We start from the raw sequence: 13,614 nt of genomic DNA, 5'->3' as shown, positions 1-13,614 counted from the left end.
TTTTTTTTTTCATAGCAAGTGTTATGAGGAAGAAACAGGCTTTTGATATAGCTGTATATTGCTGTTAAGGTCCTATGCTTAGCTTAATTTTCCTAGGATTCTTGATTTTCTGTTTCTTATTAGCATTAGGTAAATGGAAGAAATTGGGCTCTAGGTATCTTGTGAAGAAGTGCCAAGTGCCAGGTGCTGCACTTTGGTCACAACAACCCCATGCAGCGCTACAGGCTGGGGTCAGAGTGGCTGAGAGCTGCCAGGCAGAAAGGGACCTGGAGGTGCTGATTGACAGCAGGCTGAACATGAGCCAGCAGTATGTCCAGGTGGCCAAGAAGGCCAATGGCATCCTGGCCTGTATCAAAAATAGTGTGGCCAGCAGGAGCAGGGAGGTCATTGTGCCCTGTACTCAGCACTGGTTAGGCCACACCTTGAGTCCTGTGTCCCGTTCTGGGCCCCTCAATTTAAGAAGGACATCGAGACACTTGAACGTGTCCAGAGAAGGGCAACGAGGCTGGGGAGAGGCCTTGAGCACAAGCCCTACAAGGAGAGGCTGAGGGAGCTGGGATTGTTTGACCTGGGAAAGAGGAGGCTCAGGGGAGACCTTCCTGCTGTCTACAACTACCTGAAGGGAGATTGTAGCCAGGAAGGGGTTGGTCTCTTCTCCCAGGCAATCAATACAAGAACAAGGGGACACAGTCTCAAACTGTGCCAGGGGAGATTTAGGCTGGAGGTGAGGAGGAAGTTCTTCACATAGAGATTTGTTAGCCATTGGAATGTGCTGCCCAGGGAGGTGATGGAGTCACTGTCCCTGGAGGTGCTCAAGAGGGGATCGAATGTGGCACTTGGTGCCATGGTTTAGTAGTCATGAGGTCTTGGGCGACAGGTCGGACTTGATGATCTTTGAGGTCTTTTCCAACCTTATTGATTCTGTGATTCTATGCTAAGACATGTGTGAAGCATAGCCTGTTAGCCAGATGTGAATTGCGTAGTATTATCAATCCTTAGGTTAATATCATTTCTCTTTGTTTAATGCTGTCCTATAAACAGTACAAGAACACCTCAACTTTTTAGGGGCTTTTGTTCATTTTCATTATTTAATTCAAGGATGCAAGTTTGCACAGACAGAGAGAGAATCCTGAGGATGTGCTGGAACATGTCCAGAGAGGGGCCACAAGGATGGTCAGAGGGATGGAGACTCAGAGAATTGGGGTTATTCAGTGTGGGGAAGAGAAGGCTCCAAGGAGACCTTATTGTGGCCTTCCAGTGTCTGAAGGGGGCCTACAAGAAGGCTGGGACTTTCTAGGGTGTCAGGTAGTGATAGGGCTGGAAGGAATGATCCAAAATAGAAATGAGTAGATTCAGACTGGATGTTAGGAAAAATTCTTCACTATGAAGGTGGTGAGACACTGGAACAGGCTGCCCAGTGAGGTGGTGGAAGCTTCATCCCATGAGGTTTTTAAGGCCAAGATGGATGTGGCTCTGAACAACCTGATCTAGTGTGAGGTGTCCCTGCCCATGGTAGGGGGGTTGGAACTAGATGATCCTCCTGGTCCCTTCCACTCTTAATAACTCTATGATTCTGTATGTGCTAACACCAGGAACATTAAATTAGCCAAAATGCCAGGAAGGTCTCTCCAACACTTAACAAAATATATTATTACTTATTAGACTGTTCTCTCTTCTGTTTCTAGGTTTACAACTCTGTGACTTTGATTCTTGAATGACTTCATGACTTTGGTAGAAAAACAACCTGTGGAAATTGTGTCCCCTACCATAACAAGGGAGAAGCTGCATTGCCCAGGGCTCAGCATGCTTAGGTGGAGGTTGCACATAAAAATTATGGGAATAGGGAACTTTAATTTACGTTCATCAAGGCAATCCTTGTGTTTCTGGGAGGTTACTGAAGTGACATTTTGGGGCAGATTTCATACACCAGCTGCAGTAAATACTCTCCTACTCCTTTGGGCGTATTTATAGCTGTCACAGTGTTGTGACAGAATTGTGGGGAGCTATACTTCTTGTGCCGGAAGCAGCCTAGATAAGACAGAAATGACTACAATTCAGACTAAGTCCTAAATATTTATTGACTTGCTGGGTAGATTTTACAGCCTTCTCTGAGCTTCAGGCTTCTGTGGCTAGGCTGCTGTCAGTATGAAAGAGAACTAGTTTAAAGACAGCTCAGGTGTGCCTACACTTCAGTCATGACATTGACAGCAGCGTAAATGTGTCATTTAACATTCCCAGAGTTTGCCCCACCTCAGGTCAGGTGCCATCTGTCATCCACATACTGACCAGAAACAAAGCTGGTAAAAACAACCTGTATTTTAAAAGCCAGGGAAATAGAAGGCAGCTGCCTTCACATTTCTCAAATGTAGCCCATTTTTATCCAGAAAGAGCTGTTTGCTTTCCAAGATATGTTTCCACATGGACAAACTTTCTTCTCCGCTACACGTCGACCGACTGGACAGATGGGCAGAGTCCAATGGAATGGCATTTAACAAGTCCAAGTGCCGGGTGCTGCACTTTGGCCACGGCAACCCCATGCAGAGCTACAGGCTGGGGTCAGAGTGGCTGAGAGCTGCCAAAGAGAGGGACCTGGGGGTGCTGATTGACACCCGCCTAAACATGAGCCAGCAGTGTGCTCAGGTGGCCAAGAGGGCCAATGGCATCCTGGCCTGTATTAGGAATAGTGTGGCCAGCAGGAGCAGGAAGTCATTGTGCCCCTGTACTCTGCATTGGTTAGGCCACACCTTGAGTCCTGTGTCCAGTTCTGGGCCCCTCAGTTTAAGAAGGACATTGAAACACTTGAACGTGTCCAGAGAAGGGCAAAAAGGCTGGGGAGAGGCCTTGAGCACAGCCCTGTGAGGAGAGGCTGAGGGAGCTGGGATTGTTTAGCCTGGAGAAGAGAAGGATCAGGGGAGACCTCATTGCCCTCTACAACTACCTGAAAGGTGATTGTAGCCAGGAAGGGGTTGGTCTCTTCTCCCAGGCAACCAGCACCAGAACAAGGGGACACAGTCTCAAGCTGTGGCAGGGGAGTTTTAGGCTCGAAGTGAGGAGAAAGTTCTTCACTGAGAGAGTTGTTAGGCATTGGAATGTGCTGCCCAGGAAGGTGGTGGAGTCGCCGTCCCTGGAGGTGTTCAAGGGGAGATTGGACATGATACTTGGTGCCATGGTCTAGTCGTGAGGTCTGTTGGGACAGGTTGGACTTGATGATCCTTGGGGTCTCTTCCAACCTTAGTTATACTGTGATACTGTGATACTGTGATACCTCTGAAACGTGAGGGAGAGTCTGCCTCAGGCGCTAAAAGACCATTAACTACTTAGAGTGAGATCTGTATGGCAGAGTCAGGATGTTGCTAGTGCAAGGTAGCAGCAGCAGTTCAGGCTCTGCACAAGTTGATCAGTACAGCAAAAATTATGACTGAACAATTAAAGGACTTCCTCTGTAACTCTAGCTATTTCACTTTTCCATACTTATTCAAGCTCCTTCTTGGTGTACTGCTTTAAAATCACTTTGGAATTTGTTATTAGCTGCTTTGCAGTGGAAGACCAAAGGGTTATGTTCACCTGTAAATGAACACAATTAACATGTAGATTGCAACTTCTCTCCATTCTTACCTAAGTGGTATAACCAAGTTTGATCCCCTGTGAAGGCTCATAGTGTGAATAGCTCACAGCCCTGTGTTGTGGGGTCAGGTTTAAACTCTCCATGATCTGCTTCATTTGTTGCTGGAACTTGAGATACACTAATTTGTGGTAGCAACCAAAGTGGTGGTTGTGGATTGCAGTTTTCACTCATTCTGACTGGTACCTTCTTCTTTTCTTTATTTCTTCATCATTCAACATTGAACACTATTTACTCAGCTGTGGCCTGGAGACAGGAAGGAGCAATGTGGTCATGCACCAAAGCTGCCCTTTTTGATTCCAAGCAGCTCTTGGCAGACAATATGGTACATGGGCAAATGTAATTTTCTGCATGGTTTTCACTGACCTTGCTGGAAGGACTAGGAAAACAGTCATCACAGCAAACTGTAGGCACTTCCTAAGGTCTGTGGTAATCCCTCCTTCCTGTGTAATAGGTACCTATCTGTAGTCTGAGAAACTGATCTGATTTATTGGTCAGGCACCCTGGGATGTTCTCAGGCTGAATTGTGTTTCAGCCTAAAAGAGTCTGACTGCATACTTAAGTGACTCATTTGGTGCCATTTCTCTAGGCAATAGAAGCAAAGGGCTTCTTTCTTTAGAGGAGCAACTTTTCTGCACCACTTCAGCTTTGTGTGCAGTTCCTATCTAAACAGACCATTTGCTCAAAGGCTGTAACTTAATTAATTTGGCTTTTGTTGACAATCAGCTTCACCTTCTGATGTGCTGGCTGGAGACCTCTGCCACCCTTTCCAAAGTCTCTTTGAGCAGACTTCTGCTTTTTACTCTACGTTGTTTCATTGTTTTGTGATGAAAGACTAAGAATGATTCTCTAACTTGGTGTAAGGAGGGAGGATAAAAAGACAGAGTAAATTCTTTTAAGTTTAAAAAGTATGTTCTTCCCAGCAAGTGAGAGATTTCTATGCCTCAAAACTAGTGCTTGGAAAACCAATGTTTGCTTAGGGCCCAGTTACCCTCTCAAGCTGCTTATATCTAGCAACCTGACAGGGATTATGAAGAAAGCAGAACTTTCTCAGGAAACCTCATCATACAAAAAAGCCTTAAACTCCTCCACCTTCAGGGAGGAAAAGAGGAGGCTAAGATTCAGAATTACTGAAAGGGGCTTTGCTGATGAAAGTGGGCAGATAATCCTCCTAGAATCCATCTGTTCTCAATGCTTGAGGGATGCTTTGTACACTGATGGACACCATGATGAAAATCTAAAGGGATTCACAGCAGAGCAATAGAAAAGACTGGTCTAAGGAGGGATGTAGAGGGTAAGATAAACATAGTTAAGTTTAAAGAGATACAGTCAGCAAGTAGATTTAATAAGATACAGTATGAAGGTGGGTTATTGTAATAATCTGTTTATAATATAGTAACAGAATAAAGTAGAATAGAATAGAATTAACTGAGTTGGAAAAGAACTTTGAGATCATTGAGTCCAACCTATCACCCAACACCATCTAATCAACCAAACCATGGCACCAAGCACCCCATCCAGTCTCTTTCTAAACATCTCCAGTGATGGTGACTCTACCACCTCCCTGGGCAGCCCATTCCAATGGCAAATCACTCTTCCTGGGAAGAACTTCTTCCTAACATCCAGCCTAAACCTCCCCTGGTGCAGCTTGAGGCTGTGTCCTCTCATTCTGTTGGTGGCTGCCTGGGAGAAGAGACCACCTGGCTACAACCTCCCTTCAGGTAGTTGTAGACAGCCATAAGGTCTCCCCTGAGCCTCCTCTTCTCCAGGCTAAGCAACCCCAGCTCCCTCAGCCTCTCCTCACAGGGCTGTGCTCCAGACCCCTCCCCAGCTTTGTTGCCCTTCTCTGGGCGTGTTCCAGCAAGTCAACATCTTTCCTAAACTGAGGGTCTCAGAACTGGATACAGGACTCAAGGTGTGGCCTAACCAGTGCTGTTGACAAATGAAAGGAATAAATAATAGAGAACAAGAGGTATAAGGATGCATAAGCAGGGATGTGAACTTAGCTAACCAAATAAACCGACAAAAACCACCCAACAGCAAAAAAATTGGGTGTTGCATAAAGCCTGCAAATGTTGTGACTCCTCCAGACCAACAGGTAGACTTTATTTAGACAAGGATTATAAGTTTAATGCCCAGCATTCTTCACAGCTAGATTTAGAAAGCCTTAGAAAGCAGTTGTAAGAGGTCCATACTGTCCTCTTCAGTGATGAGAAAGTGTCTGTTTCGAGAGTGCTTTTATGCACGACTTCCTCATTCCCCTGTAACCTGCTTCCAATGCTAAGCTTGTTGAAGATGATTTTATGGAACTTGCATGTACCTTGCATAATCAGAGAGTTTTCTGAAAAACTTAGATCCAAACCTCTGTTGTTGTAAATGACTGTTGAGCTAACAAAATAATAGAGAAAAAAATGTTCTTTCCTGTATGCAGTGTCATGAGAGAGAAATAGTGATCCAGTGAAAAATACACATCTTTGTGCTCGTGATAAATGGGACGTTTTCAACAATATCCTTTTGCAGTACTGCTTCAAACTTGGTGATACTTTCCTTGGTGACATTCAGGGAGATGATTGGGATGGCATTTAACAAGTCCAAGTGCCGGGTGCTGCACTTTGGCCACGGCAACCCCATGCAGCACTACAGGCTGGGGCCAGAGTGGCTGGAGAGCTGCCAGGCAGAAAGGGACCTGGAGGTGCTGATTGACAGCTGGCTGAACATGAGCCAGCAGTGTGCCCAGGTGGCCAAGAAGGCCAATGGCATCCTGGGCTGCATCAGGAATAGTGTGGCCAGCAGGAGCAGGGAAGTCATTGTGCCCCTGGACTCTGCATTGGTTAGGCCACACTTTGAGTACTGTGCCCAGTTCTGAGCCCCTCAGTTTAAGAAGGACATTGAGACACTTGAGCGTGTCCAGAGAAGGGCAACGAGGCTGGGGAGAGGCCTTGAGCACAGCCCTGTGAGGAGAGGCTGAGGGAGCTGGGATTGTTTAGCCTGGAGAAGAGGAGGCTCAGGGGTGACCTCATTGCCCTCTACAACTACCTAAAAGGTGATTGTAGCCAGGAAGGGGTTGGTCTCTTCTCCCAGGCACCCAGCACCAGAACAAGGGGACACACTCTCAAGCTGCACCAGGGGAAGTTTAGGCTGGAGATGAGGAGAAAGTTCTTCACAGAGCGAGTCATTCGTCGTTGGAATGTGCTGCCCAGGGAGGTGGGGGAGTCACTGTCCCTGGAGGTGTTCAAGAGGAGATTGGACATGGCACTTGGTGCCATGGTCTAGTCATGAGGTCTGTGGTGACAAGTTGGACTCGATGATCCTTGAGGTCTCTTCCAACCTTAGTGATACTGTGATACTGTGATTAGCTAACATTGCAGGGGCAAACCCCACCATTTCACTGGGAAGCATCATTAATGCCAGCTCAGATATGCACTGACTGAAGGAGGAAGGTAATATCTGCACAAGAGTGTGCTCTGATTTTTGTTTTAGTAAGACATCACAATACAGAAAAGTTGCAGTGCCCTTCTTATTCTCTCAGGCATCTGTAATTTCAGTGTAGTCACAGAAATGTAATTCAGCTCAGCATGCAGGTTTTGGAGGAAGAGAGTAGGTTGTACAAATCCCTGCAATCATGTTGTAGTTCTGCACAGGCTGAGATTTCCTTGGGTTGTAGCAGATTTGTGAGCTGCAGAGTTGCCTTTTCCAGCCAGAGCAAATTCACCTTTTCATAGCATGACCCTAAACCTAAGGTGCTTCATTAGACAGAAAGTTCTCCCAAGGGCACTGCAAAGTAGAGTAGTCTAGAGGGTGTCTATAATGGATGTCAGACAACAGTGTTTTTCAGCTGTAGGGTTTCCTGAACTGTAGAGGAAAATAGTGGCTCTCTTCTCTCCTTCCTCTGCTTCCCTGACCAATAGCTTTTCTAAAGGAAAAGTCTATAATTTGATTTTGATGACTGTCCTTCTGCAGTGTTTCTTTAGTCAGCATTGAAAATATTAAATTGGCTGAGTTAGATGTCACAGTGCAGTGTCCCTTTGGTACTGCATACCTGTCCCTTGAAACAGCTGACAAAGGCATAGCGTTTTCTCTTGATTGTTATGGACTGCCAGGTTTTGAGGAGTTGAGGAGATACAGAGAAGTTGTGCCTGTCATCTGGGACAAGGTTGATTGTTTGGGTGGGAGCACAAGGAAGGATAAGATGTGCCTGTGGCAAAAGAACTCATGCTTTGTAGCACAGTTCTAATGCCTGTGCCCTTTGGATCCCCTCTCTGACTATTACTTGGCTGTACTTCCACCTCTGGCTCTTTCTTCCATACTTTGCATTCTTCTGTATATAGAAGTACAGCAAAATTGCTGCTGTTCAGCGATTCTTCTCCTTAACTCCAGTCCACCGCCTTTTGGCCTATGAACATGCAATCATGTAGGCCTTTCTGACATCTGTATGTTTCCATTCCCTTGGGATCCTGTGAGCTTCCCTGAGAGCCACCTATTTTAGACTCCTGCTGCTGAACCACAGAGGCCTTTCTTGACCAGTTTTTCACAGAGCTGCCCTCTGAAGCATCAATCCTTTGACTGCTTTTCCTGTGTGTTTTGGATCTTCATTCTGTGCTTCCTATAATACAGCAACCAGATTTGTACACATTATTCCAGAAGAGCTCATCCAGCTGCCTTACCAAATGCCAAAGTAATAACATCTGTGGTTTATACTGGGTAGTCTTCCCTACGCAACCCAGAAATCTTATTTGCCTTTCTTACTGCTGCCAGATGTTCTGTGGATGGTTTTGAGGCATACTGTGGTGAATGTCCCCATGCCAGTGAATTTTAGCAAATTTAAGCAACTTTGAAATGATTCCTTTTCCCACGTGGTTATACTCAAGTCAAACCAAACTGTGTTCTCACTTGTAACTGCCCTGCTTCTCGTACCTCTTTTTCACACCGAACCAGTTTCTCTGCAGGAGTCTCTTCAATCACTACCTGTTGCCAGTTTCTCAGCAGAAGCCTCTTCAATAGGATTTCCCCTTTATCAGGGCTCTTTCTGATTGTCTTTGCTGGAAACTCCGCCTGAAGAGCCCAGCTTTGAGTGTCAAGGGAGCAGTTATATTGCCATCCGTACTCAGACTGCTTGAATTGAGAGTAGAAGGGAATCTCAGGGTGTTTTCCTAGAGAGAAAGCAAGGGGAGGGAACTGGCTGTAAAAGAATTACAATCTTCTCATCTCTCTTTTCCTGCAGATTTGCTGACAGCACAGGAATACCACTGCCTGCTGCAGCTGCTCTGCCCTGACTTCCCGATGGAACTCACTCAGAAAGCAGCAAGGTGGGTCCTCATCCTCTCTTTTAAAGCCAGAACAGTTGCACACACATGGGCTTAGGAACTGGGTGCTGAGGGACATGGTTTAGTGTTGGCCCCTCTGTGCTGGGTTGAGGGTTGGACTGGGTGATCTTTAAGGTCTCTTCCAACTGGGTGTTTTCTGTGATTCTGTGATTTGGAAACAGGATCAGAACATTAACTGCTGCCTATGCTGTTTGTGGCCTAAATAGTGAAAAGGTCCTAGTTTTCTATTTGTCATTCTGTTCTCTTTCTTTAGCATCACCATCTCATGAAAATTACATTGAGAAAGGAAAGTGAAAGAGAGAAGTGTTCTCCATGTGCTAGTATTTCCACTTGGCTATTCTGATTCTCTGAATTCTTCCCTGGCTCTTGTCCTCTGCTGTCTGAAATGAACCACAGTTAAAGCTGTGTTGATTCAATTAACAGTTGAGTGTTACTTTTCCCTCTAGCTCCATCAGTGGGCCTTTGGGGCTCCACAGAGGACAGTTGCTAGACCTCCAATGCCAGACTAAGAAAGAATGCTGATGCTATAGCAGGCATGTTTCTCCTGCTTCCTCTCATGGAGGTACACAAGCTCCAGACCCATGCACTGGTGTGTATTTCGTAGGGTTCCAGCTGAGCTGGTCAGGATTTTGTGTTGGTGGATGAGAGGAGCCTTCAGCATATCTACACATGTTATGATGTTTGTGTCAAGGAATTTAATCCACAAGGCTGTTGTAAACTAGAGGCCCCATTCAGGGGCCTGCTGCACTGTTGTGCATGTGCCATAACGACAGACAAGCCGGCTTTGGGAGCAGGTGTTGGAAAGAAATGAGATCTCTGTCAGAGGCACCCAGGCTCAGGTGGGGATGACCTCACTCCCACTTTTGGCTGGCTTACACATTGCTGTTACTCTCTTACCAGCTAATCTAATTGACCTGTTTTAATAAAATTTGTCCTATTTCTAAACCATCTTTCTCTTTCCTTCCATCTATTGCTCACTCTCTTCTTCTTTTTTCTGCTCTGCACTTCCCATTGTCCTTCTTTGTCTCTGACTGTTAGAAAGGTGAACTCTGCAGGCTGTCATCTGGCACCACTTGGCTGAGTCACTGCAAAGCATGAATGTCACAAACAAACCTCCTTCAGTCTGCACACCCCCAATGATTTTGTTGCTAATTTGCTTAGGAAAGGAATTAAATCAAGTAGTGGTGGAAGTAGCCACAGCATTTACTGATACAGCCAGGACTGGGGTAATTAGTGGCACTCTTGGGAGGAGAGCAGTCGTAGTTGTAGTCTCCGTGCTGCATGACTGGGATGATCTCACAGCATGGTACACTCCACTCATCCAGGAGTTGTTGCTATGCACTGATAACAAACACTAGGAGTAAGACCAGGACATGTCAGAGCAGAAGAACAGAGGCTACAACAATACAGGTTTTATTCACATGGCACTAGAGAGCTTGATTTTTCTGTCCCTGGTGCCACACTAATACAGAAGTCATACCAAATACCAACCAGGCTATCTGTGTCTTTGAGATTTCTTGGATGTGTTTGTTTGTCTTGAAAAGGTTGTAACCATTAGAAGATTGAAGATTTTCATCTACAGAGCTACCTTTGTCTTCAGAGATACCTTCTGGCTTTCTGAATATTGAAATTGCAGAAGGCCAGGAAATGCAGGGGTTTTTCTGCTTTCATGCCATGATTTTGAGATCTGTACCTGAGCACTGACTTGTCTCTTGTAATAGAAACACAAAGATCTCACTGCCCACGTTTGACTAGCAAGAGATGAGTAGTTTGCAGCTCCTGTACTGTTTAATGTGGTATGGGAGCTCACGTTGCGCTGAACTGTGCTAAAGCAAGTGAGGCTTGCACGTCTGTACCCCTGTTGTTGAGAGGTTGCCTGAGAGTGCAGATCTCACCATTTTTCTGTTTCCCACTTATTTTTGCCTCTATGTATCAGTAAACAAACCAAGTCCCTAAAGACTCATTTGAGCCAGCCTGGTCTTAAGGCAGATTGTGTCAGTTAGCCTTTAATGGTAGCAGAGAACAGTAAAAGTCCTTTCAACTTGCCTGGCCGAGAGTTTGTCCTGGGGACATCCTGTCTAGTCTGGGTTTCTGAGATTTTAACCACAATCAGTAGATCATAAAGTGTCCCCACTGGCGTGGTTAGCAAGGCTTTACTGCCAGTCAAACACACTTGAATCCTGAAACTGCACCCTTCACCAGAGTCCCTCATGTATAGGCATCTTCCTTCAGTCCTCTCCAAAGTTTCTCCTTGATTTTCATCTTCATTGAGTGTCTGCTACTAACTTTGTAAACACATCTATGTCCCTGAGGGCTTAAAGTCTACTTTGGACAAGAGAGAATGAATGAAGAATCCCTTGAAATATCAGCTACCCCAGGAACTCTTTGGAGTTACAGTTCACACTTGCAGATTTCATCCTCAGTTCTTGTCCTGCTGTCTGGGTTACAGACTATGGCTAGGATTCTCTCTTTGCCAGATATCTCAGGGAAGAGGTGCAGATATGTTACATGTGATGCTCTCTCAGCTTCCCTGGCTGCTCAGTCAGCTGGCTTTGTGGGGGGAACAGGCAGCTGCAGTCAATCTCCTCATAAATGATTGTACTGGATTTAAAGACTTCTCAACATTTCCGGAGTGCAGACTCTTGGGCCAAGTGGAGTCAGTAACCCAGCACCAGTGCACCTGCTTCTATTTAGACACTCCTCTCTCACATATGTGCTGTACAGCCTTCCTTAGAGACTCCTCGCTGTCTTTAACAGCAAGAAATGTCCAGCAAAATCTCAGACCTCTGCCTACTTCCTCATTCTCTCCTCTAAGTAAGGGACTGGGACCTGGCGCTGCAGAACACAACCACTGACCTCAGCTTTAGATTTAACAAGTGAAATTAGTTGATTGTCATGAAGGTGACTCAATATTGTCTCTCTGAATAAAAAATACACAAAAAACATGTCTGTTGTTCTCCTATGTCTCCAGAATGAAGAAATTCACTGACAAAAGCTTTGGAGCTTGCACTTTTGAGAGTTTCTGGGAGACAGACCATCATTTCAAAGTGGGGAGTGAAGCTCATCATCGATGTGGCCCATCACATTTCCAGTGCTTAAACAGTGGCTGGAAACACCAGTGGCTGAGCAGTGTTGCCTGAGATAAAGATGCTCTGCCTGCTAGCTTCAAAGCCTTTTCCTTGATGTGGCCACTGACAATCTCAGTAACACGCTTATTAATGAGAATTAAGAACTGAAGCTACTGCTTCTTCAGGCAGGAGGAGGAGGAGGCTTCTGGAACATAATAAATAAATCAGAAGCACTTTGACATCTTCAAAGGGTTTTGTTTTAAATACTGGCTTTTCTCCTGAGGACCCTCTTAGCCCTAGTCTTTCTTCTTTGAGATAATTAATTCAAGCTGCTCTACATGTTTGATTTTGCCACAGTGAACAGAAATGGTCTGAGTGGCAGGGAAGTCTTGCAAGATCCTGTAACTCTTCTAGGTCAGCCTCCCACACAGCTCCCTGGATTCTTTTACATCAGACAGAGCAGTGTTTCCCCAGCAACGTGTTTAGACCGTTGATGCTGCAGGAGTTGGTCGGTGGATTGCATTTGTTCAAAAGAATCCTACTAGATGACCCATTCTTTGGCTGTGATGAACTGGGAATCCTTCTTATATGATATGCCAAACACTGCACAAGATCAGGCCTGCACACAGCTGAAAAGAAGTATCAACTACCTTTCTTTAGCATCATCCAAATACTCCTTTCCCCCTCCCCCAACAGAGTGAGGTGTTTCCTTCTGTTTTCCAGTCTGAGCCCAAATTTGCCTTTCCCCACTTCAGAAACTGATCTTTTGATCCTTATGTAGTGGCAGTGAGCAGAGCAGGTTTTGTTTTGCTTTTTATAAACCTTTTTTACTTCTGGAATCCAGGGCTTTTTATGGACAGGAGTTTAACTTTACTGTGACTTATATTTCATCTTTATGGCCTGTGGCTGATACTTTCCGTATTCATGAAGTATGCTTCATAACAGTGATGCATGTAGCCCCCTACATGCACCTGGAGCTTGGCAGAGAGAAAGAAGACATTGTGCCTGGCCCAAGAATTGTTAATTTTCTGTGAAATTTGACCTGGTAGTCAAATGATAGGCTTGATAGATATGAAAAGATACCGACTCATTCATTGGGAAGGGAGGATAGGATGTTCACAGTGTGCAATTAGAAAGCTGATTGTCAGTGCAATGTTATTTTGTCCGTAGTCAAGTGGAGTTTGTTCGAGGGTAGATTGGGAATGAATAAGTGTTGTTATCCTTATGAATCTGGAAACATCCCAGTCTGATGAGCTCTGGTATACAGAGCAATAGCATAAACCTCACTCTGCCTACACCAGATGAATGCTTGTGTCATTGCCTTGCCTGTAGCATAGTTACTCATTGTATAGCCCTGTCAACCAGGCTTGCAGTTTTTATGCCAGTGTTTGTTCCGTCATGTCCACTAGACTTTGCCTGCTTGATATCCATATCACACAGCTCTGTACACACTCTATCTGAAGCGTGTTACAACCCTTGACATGTAGGATCTTCTCCTCACTGCAGGTTCTTTGGTTGCTTTCATTTGATACGAAGGTATCCACATCCATGCAGCAGTGGAGTTTCCTGTTCCTCCCTCCTAACCTCTTATACTAGGCTA

At 45.3% G+C, this 13,614-nt stretch overlaps 1 protein-coding gene across 1 annotated transcript in view; it reads left to right on the top strand.

The window, feature by feature from the left end:
• The window catches only part of CSTPP1 (centriolar satellite-associated tubulin polyglutamylase complex regulator 1), a 101,043-nt gene that overhangs the window by 75,509 nt on the left and 11,920 nt on the right, over nt 1-13,614 (top strand). Inside the window, exon 4 of the mRNA XM_054161461.1 lies at nt 8,844-8,928. Coding sequence (XP_054017436.1) covers nt 8,844-8,928 — 85 coding nt within the window. The remainder of the gene's footprint in view (nt 1-8,843; nt 8,929-13,614) is intronic.

The sequence above is a fragment of the Dryobates pubescens genome, chromosome 5 (assembly GCF_014839835.1).
Source record: "Dryobates pubescens isolate bDryPub1 chromosome 5, bDryPub1.pri, whole genome shotgun sequence".
NCBI classification, from domain to species: domain Eukaryota; kingdom Metazoa; phylum Chordata; class Aves; order Piciformes; family Picidae; genus Dryobates; species Dryobates pubescens.
Note: the sequence above shows the minus strand (reverse complement) of the source record. Positions and strands in the feature narration are given on the sequence as shown.